The following is a 19290-nucleotide window of genomic DNA, read 5'->3' on the forward strand; positions in this document are numbered from 1 at the left end:
CCTGAATTCCACCGCGGTCAGTTCTCAGCGAAGTGACCGGTGATGGCGTCGATCAGCTCCTGCTTCTTGCTGCCCCTCAGCCCGTACTGTTTACAGACCTCCTTCAGCACCGGCACGGTCAGCTTGCCCAGCGTCCCGCTCCGCAGGTACTGCCTGACCTCCTCCTTCCCCAGCGACACCTCCACGTTTGGCCTCTTCTCGGCTCCCCCGGCTGCGTCGCCTGATCACAGAGAACAGCAGTTCATTCTTCAGACAGTCACCGTGACAAATCTCCGAAGTACCGAAGACAAACAATGGCCCCACTCTTGAATATTCGGCTAATAAGAAACAGCACCGTGCAATTCCACTTCAGTTAATTATGGCTCGGGTCACTGTCTGTGTGGAGTCTGCATGTTCTCCCCGTGTCTGCGTGGGTTTCCTCCGGGTGCTCCGGTTTCCACCCACAGTCCGAAAGACGCGCTGGTTAGGGTGCATTGGCCGTGCTAAATTCTCCCTCAGTGTTACCCGAACAGGCGCCGGAGTGTGGCAACTAGGGGAATTTCACAGTAACTTCATTGCGGTGTCAATGTAAGTCTTACTTGCGACACTAATAAATAAACTTTACTTTTAAATTTACTTTACACCTGTTCATTGTTTATAATTTGGAATTACATTTGGAATATTGTGTGCAGTTCTGGTCACCTCACTATAAGGATGTGAAAGCGCTGGAAAGAGTGCAGAGGAGATTTACCAGGATGCTGCCTGGTTTGGAGGGTAGGTCTTATGAGGAAAGGTTGAGGGAGCTAGGGCTGTTCTCTCTGGAGCGGAGGAGGCTGAGGGGAGACTTAATAGAGGTTTATAAAATGATGAAGGGGATAGATAGAGTGAACGTTCAAAGACTATTTCCTCGGGTGGATGGAGCTATTATACGGGGGAATAACTATAGGGTTCATGGTGGGAGATATAGGAAGGATGTCTGAGGTAGGTTCTTTCCTCAGAGAGTGGTTGGGGTGTGGAATGGACTGCCTGCAGTGATAGTGGGGTCAGACACTTTAGGAACATTTCAGCGGTTATTGGATAGGCACATGGAGCACACCAGGATGATAGGGAGTGGGATAGCTTGATCTTGGTTTCAGATAAAGCTCGGCACAACATCGTGGGCCGAAGGGCCTGTTCTGTGCTGTACTGTTCTATGTTCTATAAGGGACAGTAAAACAATAATCATTCTGGAGGAGCGGGCATCGCTGGCATTTATTGCCCTTCTTTAGTTGCCATGAATAGAACAGTTTTGTGTGGGACTTGCCAAGTTAATTCAGAGAACGTTCAGCTGTCAGCCTCATTGGGACTGGAATCACCAGGAGGACAGGCTGGTAAAGACAGCAAGTTTAAAGTTTATTTATTCGTCACAAGTGGGCTTACATTAACACTGCAATGAAGTTACTGTGAAAATCCCCCAGTCACCACACTCTGGCGCCTGTTCGGGTAACACTGAGGGAGAATTTAGCACGGCCAATGCACCCTAACCAGCACGTCTTTCGGGATGGTGGGAGGAAACCGGAGCACCCGGAGGAAACCCACACAGACACGGGGAGAAACGTGCAGACTCTGCACAGAGAGTGACCCAAGTCGGGAATCGAACCCGGGTCCCTGGCGCTGTGAGGCAGCGGTGCTAACCACTGTGCCGCCGTGCCACCCCCTTCCATAATAGACATGAGCTCGGTCGTTGGATTTTTCTGACAATCTGACAGGTTTTGGGGTCACTTTTACCGGGAGCTACTTTTTATTGATCAAGTTTTTAAAAAACAAACACTCGCTTAGAATTCTCAGACAGTCATGGTGGGCATTTGAACCCACATTTTCCCTCTGGATTTGAATACCGCTGCAAAAACAGAGGCGTGCTGTCAAAGCTTTTCATCTTGCACTCATCAGGACAGTGTCGAAGCTTTTCATCTTGCACTCATCAGGACAGACACAAGAATGCCAAATTTCAAAGGGAGTAACAATTTATACTCCACGAAAAAAAGGGTGCTGATTGGTCAGCATATCGATTTTGATTGGTTGAGGTATTGCCATGGTGGGTGCGCCAGGGAACTATTGACCCCCCCCTTCCTATGCTTCCATTTAATTAAAAAAGGCAGTGCCTGGACATGTTCCTTTTGCCTGTAGAGGACAGGTCCCTCCATATGAATACACGTAATTTCTAACAGGCGTAAATGGGCCACATTGCGAGCCCGACTGATAATCTTTAATTGCTGCTCTTTGAAATTTGATATTCTTGCATCTGTCCTGTATAATAAAACAGCTATTTGTTCCCTGGATTATCTACAGTGGTCCACCCCAGAACCCTGAGGCCGAAAGCAGTCAACAGAATTGCTTGGAAACTCTGAGGAGCAAGTTGGGTACCTGCCAGCCACCAGAACAAGGAGCTGAACCTCCACAGTCGTGTGATGTTAAATAAAGGTTGGAAGGTTGCTTTGCCAAAAAGCAATGGGCAGGATCCCCATAAAATCTTTCCTCAGGAAATAACTAACAGGGAGGAACGATAAAGTGAATTCTGGAGGGCTGTGGCATACCTCACGGGCTGGTTTCTACAGAAGTGAATGCACCTTCAATATTCTTGCCACGTATAGGGGAATTCATGGGCAGGGAGCACAAAGTTGAACTGAGTTCACAGGCATGAGGAATGATAAACTGCGGTGTTGAGTTAATAGTGCTTTGTTTAACTCTAAAATACAATAAAGTTTGTTTTTATTTGAAAAAGTTGAAATCTAGTGACGTAGTTCTGTCAGGTAATTATGGTCAGTTAATTCTCTATAAATGTTCCTAACAGGGTTGTAAGAAATTACAGCGGCCACTACACTTCACTGACTGTAGTGTTTTACAATGTCCTGAGGAAAGGCGCTAAAAAAATGCAATTCTTTGTTTCTTTTGGCGACCAGCTGGTTCAGTTCTGAGAGAATTGAGCAGAGATTTCCGTGTCCGTGTGGCCCACTTGTATCCCACACGGAGCATTTATTGACACAACGTTTAATTTGCTCCCCTTGCCGCAGTACTCACTGAGCTTCCTCTTCTGTTGGCTCTTTGCACCTGGGTTATAGCCCAGGGGATAAACCAGCTCCAGGAACTCCTCTGCCAGCTGTCCGATTCTCCTGTCCATAACATCATTTTTTGGCACTGTGTGGGGAAAAGACGATTTCCCCTATTACGCTCCTCTATCAAAGTCATTTATTTGCACCTCTCCAGCTTCCTCTCCCCCCCCCAGCTTCTCCCCCCACGCTCCCTCCAGCCCCCATGCCCCCCCCCCCACCCCCCCGCAGCATCCATCCCCCCCTCTCCCCCCAGTTCCCTTCCCGCGGCTCTCCCTCTCTAGCCCCCCTTCTCCACCTCTCTACCTTTCCTCCTTCCCCACAGCACCTCATCGGCTCCCCCTCTCCCCCTGGTTCCCTCTCTCTCCCCCAGCTCCCCCTCTCTGCCCCCCAGCTCCCCCTCTCTGCCCCCCAGCTCAGAATCACAGAATCCTACAATGCAGAAGAGGCCCATCGGCCCACCAAATCTGCACTGATGCATGAAATGCCCTGACCTGCCCACCTAATCCCACTTGCCAGCACTTGGCCCATAGCCTTGAATGTTATGGCGTGCCAAGTGCTCATCCAGGTACTTTTTAAAGGATGTGAGGCATCCCATCTCCACCACCCTCCCAGGCAGCGCATTCCAGACCCTCACCACCCTCTGGGGAAAAAACTATTCCCTCAAATGCCCCCAAAACCTCCCACCCCTCACTTTTAACTTGTGTCCCCTCGTGACTGACCCTTCAACTCAGGGGAACAGGTGCTCCCTATCCACCCTGTCCATAATCTTGTACACCTCGATCAGGTCGCCCCTGTCTTCTGTGCTCTAGAGAAAACAACCCAAGCCAATCCAACCTCACTTCATAACTTAAATGCTCCATCCCAGGCAGCATCCTGGTGAATCTCCTCTGCACCCCCTCCAGTGCAATCACATCCTTCCTATAAGGTGGCGACCAGAACTGCACACAGTGCTCCAGCTGTGGCCTCACCAAAGTTCTATACAACTCCATCATGACCTCTCTGCTTTGTAATCTATACCCCGATTGATAAAGGCGAGTGTGCCATATGCCTTTTTCACCACCCTATTAACCTGCCTTTCCACCTTCAGAGATCTATGGACAAACACGCCAAGGTCCCTTTGTTCTTCGGAACTTCCCAGTGTCAGACCTTTCACAGTATACTTCCACCCTCTCCCCACCCCCACTCCCCATCTCCACCCTCAACTCCCCCCTCTCCACCCCAATTCTCCCTCCCCCCAAGCTCCCCCCTCCCAGCTCCCCCTCTCCAACCCTAGGTCCCCCTCTCTCTCCCCCCCCAGCTCCCCCTCTCTCCCCCCCCGGCCCCGCAGCTTCCCCTCTCTTCCTCCCCCTCTCCCCCCCTCAGCTCCCCCCTCTCTCCCTCCCCCAGCACCCCCTCTCTCCCCCCCCACAGCTCCCCCTCTCTCCCCCCCACAGCTCCCCCTCTCAACCTCCCCCAGCACCCCCTCTCTCCCTCCCCCAGCACCCCCTCTCTCCCTCCCCCAGCACCCCCTCTCTGCCTCCCCCAGCACCCCCGCTCTCTTCCCCAGCACCCCCTCTCTCTCTTCCCCAGCACCCCCTCTCTCTTCCCCAGCACCCCCTCTCTCTCTTCCCCAGCACCCCCTCTCTCTTCCCCAGCACCCTCTCTCTCTTCCCCAGCGCACCCACTCTCCCTCCCACAGCACTCGCTCTCCCTCCCTCAGCACCCCCTCTCTCTTCCCCAGCACCCCCTCTCTCTTCCCCAGCACCCCCTCTCTCTCCCCCAGCACCCCCTCTCTCTCCCCCAGCACCCCCTCTCCCTCCCCCAGCACCCCCTCTCCCTCCCCCAGCACCCCCTCCCTCTTCCCCAGCGCACCCCCTCTCTCTCTCCCCCAGCACCCCCTCTCTCTCTCCCCCAGCACCCCCTCTCTCCCTCCCCCAGCACCCCCTCTCCCTCCCCCAGCACCCCCTCTCTCTTCCCCCAGCACCCCCTCTCTCTCTTCCCCAGCACCCCCTCTCTCTTCCCCCAGCAGCCCCTCTCTCTTCCCCAGCACCCCCTCTCTCTCTTCCCCAGCACCCCCTCTCTCTTCCCCCAGCACCCTCTCTCTCTTCCCCAGCACCCCCTCTCTCTTCCCCAGCACCCCCTCTCTCTTCCCCCAGCACCTTCTCTCTCTTCCCCAGCACCCCCTCTCTCTTCCCCAGCACCCCCTCTCTCTCGCCCCCACTCCCCTCAGCTGCCCTTCTCCAACACGGTAAGAAGTTTAACAACACCAGGTTAAAGTCCAACAAGTTTATTTGGTAGCAAATGCCACTAGCTTTCGGAGCGCTGCCCCTTCGTCAGCTGGAGCTCAACACCCCCAGCTCCCCCTCCCCGCCAGCTCTCCCTTTCCCTGCCAGCTCCCCCTCTCCCCCCAGCTCCCTCTCTCTCCCCCCATCTGCTCCTCCCCCCAGCTCTGCCCCCCCCTCCCCTGAGCTCTGCACCCCCCCCCCCCCCGCCCCTCCCTCTTATTAACAGTGGAGGAATAATACAGCAGCTGGTCCTTTTCCTTCAGCAAGTTTATTCTACATACAGCTCAGTACAGATACAAGCTCCTCTGATTCCCCCACAGTATCTGTTCCCGCTGTGTCCATTTATACTCTTTCAGAGGTTGAGTCTATAACCATCGCCTGTCTTCAATGAGGCAATTACTGTAATTGCCACAGTATGCATTTGCTGATACACTGACTCTCCTCTCCGCATCCCCCAGCTCCCCCACCCTAACCCCCCCCACTTTGCCATATTTCTCCCCTCTTCATGCCCCCAGCAACCCCTCTCTGCCCCCCAGGGAGCATTACAACTGGATTCAACAATTACCCAATATTCATACCCGCCCCGGGGCCCTGAATCCAATGGGAAATATTCCCGATATACTGCTCTGTTACAGACTACGTGTGAAAGCTGGGCTTTTTTAGTCTTTACAATCACTATCTTTTCATAATCACTATCATTCCTTATCATAATCAAGGACCCCACACACCTCGGACATTCTCTCTTCCACCTTCTTCTGTCGGGAAAAAGTCTGAGGTCACGTACCAACCGACTCAAGAACAGCTTCTTCCCTGCTGCTGTCAGACTTTTGAACGGACCGACCTCGCATTAAGTTGATCTTTCTCTGCACCCTAGCTATGACTGTAACACTACATTCTGCACTCTCTCCTTTCCTTCTCTATGAATGGTATGCTTTGTCTGTATAGTGCGCAAGAAACAATACTTTTCACTGTATGTTAATACATGTGACAATAATAAATCAAATCAAATTAATTCCTTTTGCTGCTGGGCAGTGGGTACGAGCTGTACAGCAGGATACTCACGTGTCAAATCTTCAACTTCTTCCGGTTCCTTCAAATCGAGGGCCAGTGCCTCCAGATTACGGAAATGCCGCTGAATAACCGGATTCTCAAAGCTCTCAGGCCTAATCCAGAGGGATAGAAATGGTCACCATTTTATTTTAAGGAGAATTTGCAGAAATTTCCAGTTCATCTGCACTGGGGAAATCATAGAAATCCTACAGTGCAGGAGGAGGCCATTCAGCCCATCGAGTCTGCACCGACAACAATCCCACCCCCGGTCCTATCCCCGTAACCCAATGTATTTACCCCGCCAGTCCCTCTAATCTACACATCTGGGTCACTGAGGGGCAATTTAGCATGGCCAATCCCGCACACCTTTCAGACTGTGGGAGGAACCCGGAGGAAACCCATGCAGACACGGGGAGAACGTGCAGACTCTCCGCACAGACAGTGATCCTCTAATGGCGCAGAAAGTATCGCTGGAACCTCCGACTGACCTGTATTTAAACCAGAGCTTCTGCACCACTGATTTCATCTTCTCGATCTGATCCTCGCTGGCCACTCGCTTCTCCGTAAAGCCGATCTTCCTGACATCGTCGGCGTAAGGCAAAAAGATCAGGTGGAATCCTGATGGGAAAACGACAGAAAGGTTTTGTTTGTACCAGGAATCGGTGAGCATTTCACACGCCCACTCTGCCCGACTCAGGAGTTGCGTTTGATGGGATGACCTGGGATGAACATTCGCGTTTTTGCAGAAATCAGGTCAAAGCTACGACTAGTAAAGTTTTAATGTTTAAAGTTTCAAAGTTTATTTTATTAGTGTCACAAGTAGGTTTACATTAACACTGCAATGAAGTTACTGTGAAAATCCCCTCGTCGCCACACTCCTGTTCGGGTACACAGAGGGAGAATTTAGCACGGCCAATCCACCCTAACCGGCACGTCTTTCAGACTGTGGGAGGAAACCGGAGCACCCGGAGGAACCCACGCAGACACGGGGAGAACGTGCAGACTCCACACAGACAATGACCCAAGCTGGGAATTGACCCAGGTCCCTGGGTGCGTGTGTGAGTGGGGATTGCAGCTCTGTGGGGTGTTTGGATTCTTTGCGTACTTCAATGCTTTTCAGACGTGACAGAAAACTGCGGTCCCCACATCCCTCGGAGGTGGATGTTAACGACCCTGTTTTGAAGAGCAGCAGGGGAGTTTTCCCTGGTGTCTCGGCCAGTATTCAGCCCTCAATCAACATCGCTTAAAAAACTCTGCCTATCGTCAGGTTACTGTTCCCAGGGAGGAAACCACAAGTGAAGACCCACGTCTAAAATCACTGCACTGCCAATGTAATGCAGGACTACAGCGATGGTAAATGATTCATTGAATGACACTGCATAGAAGCCATTCAGCCCATCATGGCTCTTTGAAAGAGCTTATCCAATGCGTCTCAAGAGCCTTCTCTTTCCCCCAGCCCTGCAATCTTTTCCCCTTTATAGATTGGATCAATTTCCTCTCAGCAGTTATTATGTAATCTTCAATTTTCATCCACCCACTGTAACATGTATCCGCTGTAACTCTGAACTATAGAAATCTGAAGTTAGTTCATCTGAGTCCAAGCCCAGGCTGTGGTGCTATCTTTCTCTTACGTTGATCTTTCTCTACACCCCGAGCTGTGACTGTAACACTACGTTCTGCACTCTCTCCTTTCCTTCTCTATGAACGGTATGTTTTGTCTGCATAGCACGCAAGAAACAATACTTTTTACTGTATACTAATAAATGTGACAATAATAAATCAAATCAAATATCTGGTTTCAGTTCCTCTCTGCATTGGAGCTGCACACAATCAGCCAGGCTCCACTGTGTGTATATATATGTGTGTGTACGTGCGGTGCGTGCGTACGTGTGGTGCGTGCGTACGTGTGGTGTGCGTGCGTACGTGTGGTGTGCGTGCGTACGTGTGGTGCGTGTGTGCACGTGAGATGTGTGTAAATGTGTGCTATGTGTGTACGTGTGGTGTGTGTATGTGTGGTGTGTGTACATGTGATGTGTGCATACACGTGGTATGTGGTGTGTGTGTGTGTGTGGTGTGTGTGTGTGGTGTGTGTGTGCACATGTGGTGTGTGTATACACGTGGTATGTGGTGTGTGTGTGTGGGGAAGGTGAGTGGGGGTAGGATCGGCAACAGCTACGATGCCCTCCATAGACAAATAGTGTGTGAATAATTATCATATGTGGTCTCGCAGAAAAGGTGCCGGAGATTCTGTGGCACTGGTGTGACCATAACTCAGTCAGAAAGGAGAGACAAATCAAGTGTACTCACCCAGTCAGTGAGCGATCCGAGAGAGACAGTGTCACTGACCTGGAGGGATGGTCTGCACTTTCTGATCATCCAGCGCCTCCTCCTGTGGGACCAACGCCACAAATCGGGGTGGGGTGTTCCTCCGGGGAGTGTAGCGGCAAACAGCATACACGTCCTTCTCCAGGCACTTGGTGAGCAGTGCGCTGAATAAAGTGGTGCTTCCTGTTGGGAATGTGAAACATAAACACAGCTCAGAACAATCAGCACCTGGCACCAGGGCTGGCCCAAAGGCTGCTGGAAAGGACCAGGGGGGCTGACCTCTCTGATGCGCGACAATCAAGCACGTGGAACAAGGCTTCAGCTATTGAAGGCTTTTATTAGCAAACAATGGAACTAACTAACACGAGTACACCAGTTCAGACTGGAGGGGTCCCGCCGGAGCAGAGGGTCTTATACCTCTCCCCAGGAGGCGGGGCCCGACCGGGATGTGCCATAACAACATTTACCACAGGTAAACACCCTAACCCAACAACATTATACAACCCCCACAGTGGCAACACCCTAACCCAACAGTAACATAGGAACAACCCACAGTGGTAACCAACGATGGTTCACCACATTCACCCCTCCTTTAAAAACAAAGGTCAGCGGGGTGCGAAAACAGGTCATATATGTACAAAATTCACAAGTCCAGACGGTCTGGAGGACCGCACCGTCGCTGTGATCTCCTCAACACCGGTTGCGACACCGGAGCAGGTGCTTGCGGTGGCGTTCTCTCCAAAACAGCGTCCGGCTGTCCCCTCGAGGACTCCCGGGCCGGTTGACCCTGGTGAGGCGATGGTGCAGGGGATCCTGGAACCTTCTGTGGTGGCGCCGATCTCCGAGTCTCAGGCAAGCTGTACATGGGAGTATAACTGTTATGCACTGGTCCCGGTGCTGACCGCGCCACGTCTGGGGAAGAAATAAGTGATAGGGGATTCGTGACAGGGGGTATGGGAGCGACAGGAGTTGCTACGTCCCCTGCGGGCGCCAGGTCTCGAATGGAGACTGTGTCCTCTCGCCCATCAGGATATGCCACATAGGCATACTGAGGGTTGGCGTGGAGGAGTTGGACCGGTTCGACCAAGGGATCGGACCTGCGGGCCCTCACATGTCGCCGCAGAAGGACGGGTCCTGTGTACATCAACCAGGCTGGTAAGGAGATCCCTGAGGACGACTTCCGAGGGAATGAGAACATCCTCTCGTGGGGAGTAGCATTGGTTGCCGTACACAGGAGGGAGCGAATGGAATGAAGCGCATTTGGAAGGACCTCCTGCCAACGGGAGACTGGAAGGCCCCTGGATTTCAGCGCCAGTAGGACAGCCTTCCAGACTGTAGCATTCTCCCTCTCCACCTGCCCGTTACCCCTAGGGTTGTAGCTCGTGGTTCTACTAGAGGCAATCCCGTATGAGAGCAGGAATTGCCTCAAGTCGTTACTCATGAACGACGAGCCCCTCTCACTATGTATGTAGCAGGGGTACCCGAACAGGGTAAAAAGATCACTGAATGCCTTAATCACAGTGGCAGTCGACGTGTCCGCACAGGGGAAAACAAACGGGAACCGGGAGTATTCATCTATTATATTGAGAAAATAGACATTCCGGTCCGTTGAGGGAAGGGGGCCCTTAAAATCCACACTCAGCCTCTCGAAGGGGCGAGTGGCCTTGACCAATTGTGCCCGGTCCGGTCGATAAAAGTGCGGTTTGCATTCCGCACAAATCCGACAGCTTCTTGTCACTGACCTGACATCCTCCACCGAGTAGGGCAGGTTGCGGGCTTTTGCGAAGTGGTAGAGTCGGGTGACTCCAGGATGGCACAGGTCATTGTGGAGGGCCTTCAAGCGGTCCTCCTGCATGATGGCGCATGTTCCGCGCGAGAGGGCATCCGAGGGCTCATTGAGCTTCCCTGGACGATACATAATATCGTAATTATAGGTGGAGAGCTCAATTCTCCACCGCAAGATCTTATCGTTCTTGATCTTGCCCCTCTGCGTGTTACTGAACATAAACGCCACGGATCGTTGATCCGTGATCAGGGTGAACCGCTTCCCCGCCAGGTAATGGGGCCAGTGTCTGACGGCCTCCACAATGGCCTGAGCCTCCTTCTCCACCGCTGAGTGCCGAATTTCGGGGCCTTGAAGGGTGCGGGAAAAAAACGCGACGGGCCTGCCTGCCTGGTTTAGTGTGGCGGCTAGGGCGAAATCAGATGCATCACTTTCCACCTGGAAAGGGATGGATTCATCCACCGCGTGCATCGTGGCTTTCGCAATGTCACTTTTCAAAGCCTTGAAGGCCACTTGGGCCTCCGGCGTGAGTGGGAAGGTCGTGGACTTGATGAGCGGACGAGCTTTGTCCGCGTAGTTGGGGACCCACTGCGCATAATACGAAAAGAAGCCGAGGCATCTCCTCAGTGCTTTTGTGCTAGCGGGCAAAGGAATTTCCGTAAGGGGGCGCATACGGTCTGGATCAGGGCCGATGACCCCGTTTTCCACCACGTATCCAAGGATAGCTAACCTGCGCGTACGGAATACGCACTTCTCCCTGTTATAGATCAGATTCAGGCGAGATGCAGTGCGCAGAAAGTGTTGGAGATTCGTGTCATGGTCCTGCTGGTCATGGCCGCAGATGGTGACGTTATCCAGGTACGGGAAGGTAGCCCGCAACCCGTTCTGGTCCACCATTCGGTCCATAGCACGCTGGAAGACCGAGACCCCATTGGTGACACCAAATGGAACCCTGAGAAACTGGTATAGACGACCATCCGCCTCAAAAGCCGTGTATTGTCGGTCCTCTGGGCGGATGGGGAGTTGATGGTAGGCGGACTTAAGGTCTATGGTAGAGAACACCCGGTACTGCGCAATCTGATTGACCATATCAGAAATGCGCGGGAGAGGATACGCATCCAGCTGCGTATAACGGTTAATGGTCTGACTGTAGTCGATGACCATCCGAGGTTTGTTCCCGCTTTTAACCACCACGACCTGCGCTCTCCACAGACTAGCACTGGCCTGTATGATCCCTTCCTTGAGGAGCCGCTGAACCTCAGATCTGATAAAGATCCGGTCTTCAGCGCTGTAACGCCTACTCTTAGTAGCGATGGGCTTGCAGCCTGGTACCAGATTCTTAAATAAAGAAGGTGTGGTGATTTTTAGTGTGGAGAGATTGCATGCGGGGCGCTTTGGGCAATTTGGAGGCTGCGGCTGATTCCCTACTGCCAGTGAAGGGAGTGGCCCACCGTACTGTAGGATCACACTCTTCATGTGGACCATAAAATTTAGTCCGAGGAGAATTGGCGCACAAAGGTGCGGTAACACAAGGAGCCTGTATCGCTCGTAAATTGTGCCCTGTACCTCTAGGGTTACCATACAACGTCCTTGGATCGGTACCGACCGGGACCGTGATGCCATGGAAATTGTCTGTTTGGCAGGTAGAACCCGGAGCCCACACCTTTTAGCAGTGTCAGGGTGAATAAAACTCTCGGTGCTCCCACTGTCAAACAGACAATACACAGTACGACCATTTACCTTGATGTTCATCATGGAATTATCAAGCCTGTGATGCTTTGTCTGGTCCAGAGAGATCGACGCCACCGTTGGCCCCTGGGCGTCACTGCATGCAGCCGAGGTTGATACTGAGGACCCCTGCTGGTCGCTCCTAGTCGTCGTTGACCATGATGGCCGCCCCCATGAATCGCACGTGGGTGAGGGCGCCAAACGTAGCGACTCCTGGTGGTCTTCCTCCTCCTCCGTCAGCCACAATGGCGTTGTCCTGGGTTCGCACGTGGTTGGACCTCGTGGGTACTGCGACGCCGAAGGAGATTGTCTCCGCTCTGGAGGGTCACAGGCTGCACTGCCGTTTTTGGGCTTCGACCTGCAAACTTTAGCATAGTGCCCCTTTTTACCACACTGGCTGCAGATCGCCGTTTTTGCAGGACACTGCTGCCGCGAATGCTTGGCTCCGCCGCAAAAATAGCATCACTGGCCGCCTGGAGCTGCCGCCGTCGTCGGGTCAATATGGGAGCGCGAGCCCGTGGGGCGAGGAGGGATTTGTGCTTGCTCTTGCCACGTTGTCTCCACGTGGTCTTCGGGGTACAGAGCCAAGCTTTTCGACGCTGCCTCCAGCATCTCAGCCATCTCCATCGCTTGGGTCAAGTTGAGGTTCCCTTTCTCTAATAGCTTAAGCCGGATGTACGAGGACCCTACCCCTGCTACGAATGCATCTCGGGCGAGGTCGTACATATATTGCTCTGCTGACACATCTTTACAGTCGCAACCCCTGGCAAGCTGCAAGAGCTCATTGGCGTAGTCCTCCATGGTTTCGCCCGACTGCCGACGTCGTGTAGCGAGGAGGTAACGAGCGTGAATCTCGTTGGGTGGTCTCGTGTATCGTTTCTTCAAGAGCTCGATGGCCCTCGGGTAAGTGGTGGCCGCACGAATCGCAAGATAAATCGTGTCGCTTACCCTCGCGTGGAGGACCTGGAGTTTGTCGTCGTCTGTAGTAACAGCTGCAGAGGCTGCCAGGTAGTCTTCGAAACACTTCCACCAGTGGTCGAAGGTGTTAGCGGCACCGACCGCACGTGGGTCCAGCGCCAGACGCTCTGGTTTTAATATTTGTTCCATACTCCCTTTTACTGTTGAGAGTTTTAAGTTTGCTAATAAAATTGATGCGCGACAATCAAGCACGTGGAACAAGGCTTCAGCTATTGAAGGCTTTTATTAGCAAACAATGGAACTAACTAACACGAGTACACCAGTTCAGACTGGAGGGGTCCCGCCGGAGCAGAGGGTCTTATACCTCTCCCCAGGAGGCGGGGCCCGACCGGGATGTGCCATAACAACACTTACCACAGGTAAACACCCTAACCCAACAACATTATACAACCCCCACAGTGGCAACACCCTAACCCAACAGTAACATAGGAACAACCCACAGTGGTAACCAACGATGGTTCACCACACTCTCTGAGCTGCTTAGCAAGCGGCGACGATAAAGTCAAATTGTTACTTCATCCCCTATAACACGATAGAATTCTTCATCAAGGTGGACAGTGAGGTAGTTGATTTTGAGATTAGGGTCCTGAATCTTAATAAAGGAAACTACGATGACTATGAGGCACAAGTTGGCTTTGATAGATTGGGAAATGTTATTTAAGGGGACGATGGTGGATCGGCAACGGCAAACATTCAAAGAATGATTATTTAATCCAGTCTGGCACAAAAATAAAACTGGAAAGGTGGCCAAACCAAGGCTTACAAGGGAAATTAGAGATAGTTAAAGGTCCAAGGGAGAGGCATACAAATGATCCAGAAAAACTGTAGACCTGAGGATTGGGACAGTTTATAATTCAGCAAAGGGACTAATTAATAAGGGGAAAATAGAGTACGAGAGTAAGCTCGCGGGAAACATAAACATTGACTGTAAAAGTTTCTATTAGGTGTGTGAGGTGAAAAAGATTGTTAACGACAAACTAGGTCCTTTACAGTCAGAAACAGGGGAATTTATAATGGGGAACAAAGAAATGGCTGACCAACTAAATACATACTCTAGTTCTGTCTTCACAAAGGAGGACACGAATAACGTACCAGAAAAGTTGGGGAACACAGGGTCTAGGGAGAGGGAGGAACTGAAGGAAATTAATATTAGTAGAGAAATGGTGTTGGGGAAATTGAGGTTGAAGGCTGATAAATCCCCAGGGCCCGATAATCTACACCCCGGAGTACTTAAGGAAGTGGTCTGAGAAATAGTGGGTATATTGGTATTCATCTTCCAAGGTTCTATAGCCTTTGGGACAGTTCCTATGGATTGGAGGGTAGCTAATGTAACCCCACTATTTAAAAAGGGAGGCAGAGAGAGAACAGGGAATTATAGACCAGTCAGCCTGACGTCGGTAGTGGGGGAGGATTTAATAGCAGAGCACTTGGTAAACAGCGGCTGGACAGGACAGAGTCAGATGGATTTACACGAGGGGAATCATGCTTGACAAATCTACTGGAATTCTTCAAGGATGTAACTAGTAGAGTTGATGAGGGGCAGCCAGTGGATGTGGTTTATTTGGATTTTCAGATAAGGTCCCACAGAAGAGATCAGTGTGTGAAATTAAAGTGCATGGGATTGGGTAGTGTATTGAGATGGATAGAAAACTGGTTGGCAGGCAGGAAACAAAGAGTAGGAAATAAACAGGTCTTTTTCCAAATGGCAGGCAGTGATTAGTGGGGTACCGCTGGGATCAGTGCTGGGGCCCCAGCTATTCACTACATATAAATTAATGATTAAGACGCGGGAACTAAATGTAATATCTCCAAATCTGCAGATGACACAAAGCTGGGTGAGCTGTGAGGAAGATGGAGAGATGCTTCAGTGTGATGTGGACAAGTTGAGTGAGTGGGCAAATGAACAGCAGATGCAGTATAATTTGGAGAAATGTGAGGTTATCCACTTTGGTAGCAAAAACGGAAGGCAGATTACTATCTGAAAGGCCATAAATTAGGAGAAAGGAATGTGAAATGAGACCTGGGTGTCCTCATGCACCAGTCGCTGAAGTTAAGCATTCAGGTGCAGCAGGCGGTGAAAAAGGCAAATGGAATGTTGGCCTTCATAGCGAGAGGATTTGAGTACGGGGCAGGGGTGTCTGGTTGCATTAATATATGGGGCCTTGGTGGGACCACACCTGGAATATTGCGTGCAGCTTTTGTCTCCTTATCTGAGGAAGGACGTTCTTGCTGTAGAGCGGAGGTTTACCAGGCTGATTCCTTGGATTGCGGGACTGACTCCCAAGGTGAGATTGCAGGAAGGATGTTCCCCAATGGCGGGGGGTTGGGGTGGCGTACAGAACCAGGGATCACAATTTAAGAATACAGGCTACACCATTTAGGACAGAGATGAGGAAAAATGTCTTCACCCAGAGGGTGGTGAATATGTGGAATTCGCTACCACAGAAAGTAATCGAGGCCAAAATATTGAATGTTTTCAAGAATCAGTTAGATATAGCACTTGGTTGGGGCGAAGAGGATCAAAGGATATGGGGGGGAAGATGGGAACAGAATATTGAGTTGGATGATCAGCCATGATTATAATGAATGATGGAGCAGACTCGAAGGGCTGAATGGCCTCCTCCTGCTCCTATTTTCTATGTTTCTAACCAGGGTAATAGGATTCATAGAATAGAATAGAATAGAATAGAATAGAATAGAAACCCTACAGTACAGAAAGAGGCCATTCGGCCCATCGAGTCTGCACCGACCACAATCCCACCCAGGCCCTACCCCCATATCCCTACATATTTACCCGCTAATCCCTCTAACCGACACATCTCAGGACACTAAGGGAAATTTTAGCATGGCCAATCAACCTAACCCGCACATCTTTGGACTGTGGGAGGAAACCGGAGCACCCGGAGGAAACCCACGCAGACACGAGGAGAATGTGCAAACTCCACACAGACATTGACCCAAGCCGGGAATCGAACCCAGGTCCCTGGAGCTGTGAAGCAGCAGTGCTAACCACTGTGCTACCGTGCTGCCCACGATTCAGCATCTGACTCCTCGATTCAAAGTGTGAGAAATCTTTGGCGTGATCTATGATCCAGAGCAGTGGAGAGAACATATTAACGCCATTCAGTATGTAACCGCATGCTGTAATGAGAGGAAGTGGACCAGGTACAATGAGCTCAAATTCATCTTCTCATCTCTTAAGATATAATAATGCTCAGGTAGCATCAAACAATCAGTGATACAGCTCCCAAGGATAGGGGTATACTCTTCAGGGTATTCTAGGATAGTTATATTCTATACAGGGTATTTTGGGGTAGTGGTATTCTATTCAGGGTATTCTAGGGTAGAGGTATTCTATACATGGTATTCTAGGATAGAGGTATTCTATACATGGTATTCTAGGATAGTTATATTCTATACAGGGTGTGTTGGGGTAGTGGTATTCTATACAGGGTATTCTAGGGTAGTGGTATTCTACACAGGGTATTCTAGGGTAGAGGTATTCTATACGGGGTATTCTAGGGTAGAGGCATTCTATACCGGGTATTCTAGCGTAGAGATATTCTATACCGGGTATTCTAGCGTAGAGATATTCTATACAGGGTAATCTAGAGTAGAAGTATTCTATACGGGGTATTTTAGGATAGAGGTATTTTATATGGTGTATTCTAGGGTAGAGGTATTCCATATGGGGTATTCTAGAGTAGAGGTATTCCATACGGGGTATCCTAGGGTAGAGGTATTCTATAAGGGGTATTCTAGGGTAGAGGGATTCTATTCAGGGTATTTTAGGACAGAGGCATTCTATACATGGTATTCTAGGATAGAGGTATTCTATTCAGGGTATTTTAGGATAGAAGTATTCTATACGGAATATTCTAGGGTAGAGGTATTCTATATTGGGTATTCTAGGATAGAGGGATTCTATACGGGGTATTCTAGGATAGAGGTATTCTATACGGGGTATTCTCGGGTAGAGGTATTCTATACGGGGTATTCTAGGCTAGAGGTATTCCATATAGGGTATTCTAGGGTAGAGGTATTCTATATTGGGTATTCTAGGATAGAGGTACTCTATACGGGGTATTCTAGGATAGAGGTATTCTATACGGGGTATTCTAGGGTAGAGGTATTCTATACGGGGTATTCTAGGATAGAGGTATTTTATATGGGGTATTCTAGGATAGAAGTATTCTATACGGGGTATTCTAGGGTAGAGGTATTCTGTACGGGTTATTCTAGGGTAGAGGTATTCTATACGGGGTATTCAAGGGTAGAGGTATTCTATACGGGGTATTCTAAGGTAGAGGGATTCTATTCAGGATATTTTAGGATAGTGGTATCCTATACATGGTATTCTAGGATAGAGGTATTCTATTCAGGGTATTTTAGGATAGAAGGATTCTATACGGGATATTCTAGGGTAGAGGTATTCTATATGGGGTATTCTAGGATAGAGGGATTCTATACGGGGTATTCTAGGATAGAAGTATTCTATACGGGGTATTCTAGGATAGAGGTATTCTATACGAGGTATTCTAGGGTAGAGGTATTCTATATGGGGTATTCTAGGATAGAGATATTCTAGACAGGGTATTTTAGGGTAGAGGTATTCTATACGGCGTATCCTAGGGTAGAGGTATTCTATACGGCGTATTCTAGGATAGAGGTATTTTATATGGGGTATTCTAGGATAGAGGTATTCTATTCAGGGTATTTTAGGATAGAGGGATTCTAGACAGGGTATTCTAGGATAGACGTATTCTATTCAGGGTATTTTAGGATAGTGGGATTCTGGACAGGATATTCTAGGATAGAGGTATTCTATTCAGGGTATTTTAGGATAGAGGGATTCTGGACAGGGTATTCTAGGATAGAGGTATTCTATTCAGGGTATTTTAGGATAGAGGGATTCTACACAGGGTATTCTAGGATAGAGGGATTCTATTCAGGGTATTCTAGGGTAGAGAGATTCGAGAGTAGGGGTATTCTAAACAGGGTATTTTAGGATAGTGGTATTCTATACAGGGTATTCTAGGGTAGAGGGATTCTAGAGGAGGGGTATTCTATCTGATAACATATTTGCATCTGCTCTATATTACGGCTGCATTGTAAATATATAAAAGAACAAAGAACAAAGAACAGTAGAGCACAGGAAACAGGCCCTTCGGCCCTCCAAGCCTGTGCCGCTCCTTGGTCCAACTGGACCAATCGTTTGTATCCCTCCATTCCCAGGCTGCTCATGTGACTATCCAGGTAAGACTTAGACGATGTCAGCGTGCCTGCCTCCACCACCCTACTTGGCAGCGCATTCCAGGCCCCCACCACCCTCTGTGTAAAAAACATCCCTCTGATATCTGAGTTATACTTCGCCCCTCTCACCTTGAGCCCGTGACCCCTCGTGATCGTCACCTCCGACCTGGGAAAAAGCTTCCCACTGTTCACCCTATCTATACCATTCATAATCTTGTACACCTCTATTAGATCTCCCCTCATTCTCCGTCTTTCCAAGGAGAACAACCCCAGTCTACGCAATCTCTCCTCATAGCTAAGACCCTCCGTACCAGGCAACATCCTGGTAAACCTTCTCTGCACTCTCTCTAACGCCTCCACGTCCTTCTGGTAGTGCGGCGACCAGAACTGGACGCAGTACTCCAAATGTGGCCTAACCAGCGTTCTATACAGCTGCATCATCAGACTCCAGCTTTTATACTCTATACCCCGTCCTATAAAGGCAAGCATACCATATGCCTTCTTCACCACCTTCTCCACCTGTGTTGCCACCTTCAAGGATTTGTGGACTTGCACACCTAGGTCCCTCTGTGTTTCTATACTCCTGATGATTCTGCCATTTATTGTATAACTCCTCCCTACATTATTTCTTCCAAAATGCATCACTTCGCATTTATCCGGATTAAACTCCATCTGCCACCTCTCCGCCCAATTTTCCAGCCTATCTATATCCTGCTGTATTGCCCGACAATACTCTTCGCTATCCGCAAGTCCAGCCATCTTCGTGTCATCCGCAAACTTGCTGATTACACCAGTTACACCTTCTTCCAAATCATTTGTATATATCACAAATAGCAGAGGT

The 19290-nt window shown here is 50.0% G+C and overlaps 1 protein-coding gene across 2 annotated transcripts in view; it reads right to left on the minus strand.

Annotated features, from left to right (window-relative positions):
• The window catches only part of LOC144486466 (X-ray repair cross-complementing protein 5-like), a 37889-nt gene continuing 18599 nt past the window's right edge, over positions 1 to 19290 (minus strand). For both annotated transcript variants that reach the window (XM_078204501.1, XM_078204502.1), the window contains exons 8-12: positions 8729 to 8890; positions 6871 to 7000; positions 6395 to 6495; positions 3037 to 3153; positions 1 to 220 (exon numbers count right to left, since the gene is read on the minus strand). In XM_078204501.1, the coding sequence (XP_078060627.1) occupies positions 18 to 220; positions 3037 to 3153; positions 6395 to 6495; positions 6871 to 7000; positions 8729 to 8890 (713 nt within the window). In that variant the 3' untranslated portion in view covers positions 1 to 17. The remainder of the gene's footprint in view (positions 221 to 3036; positions 3154 to 6394; positions 6496 to 6870; positions 7001 to 8728; positions 8891 to 19290) is intronic.

This window comes from Mustelus asterias, unplaced genomic scaffold (assembly GCF_964213995.1).
Source record: "Mustelus asterias unplaced genomic scaffold, sMusAst1.hap1.1 HAP1_SCAFFOLD_350, whole genome shotgun sequence".
Classification (NCBI taxonomy): Eukaryota; Metazoa; Chordata; class Chondrichthyes; order Carcharhiniformes; family Triakidae; genus Mustelus; species Mustelus asterias.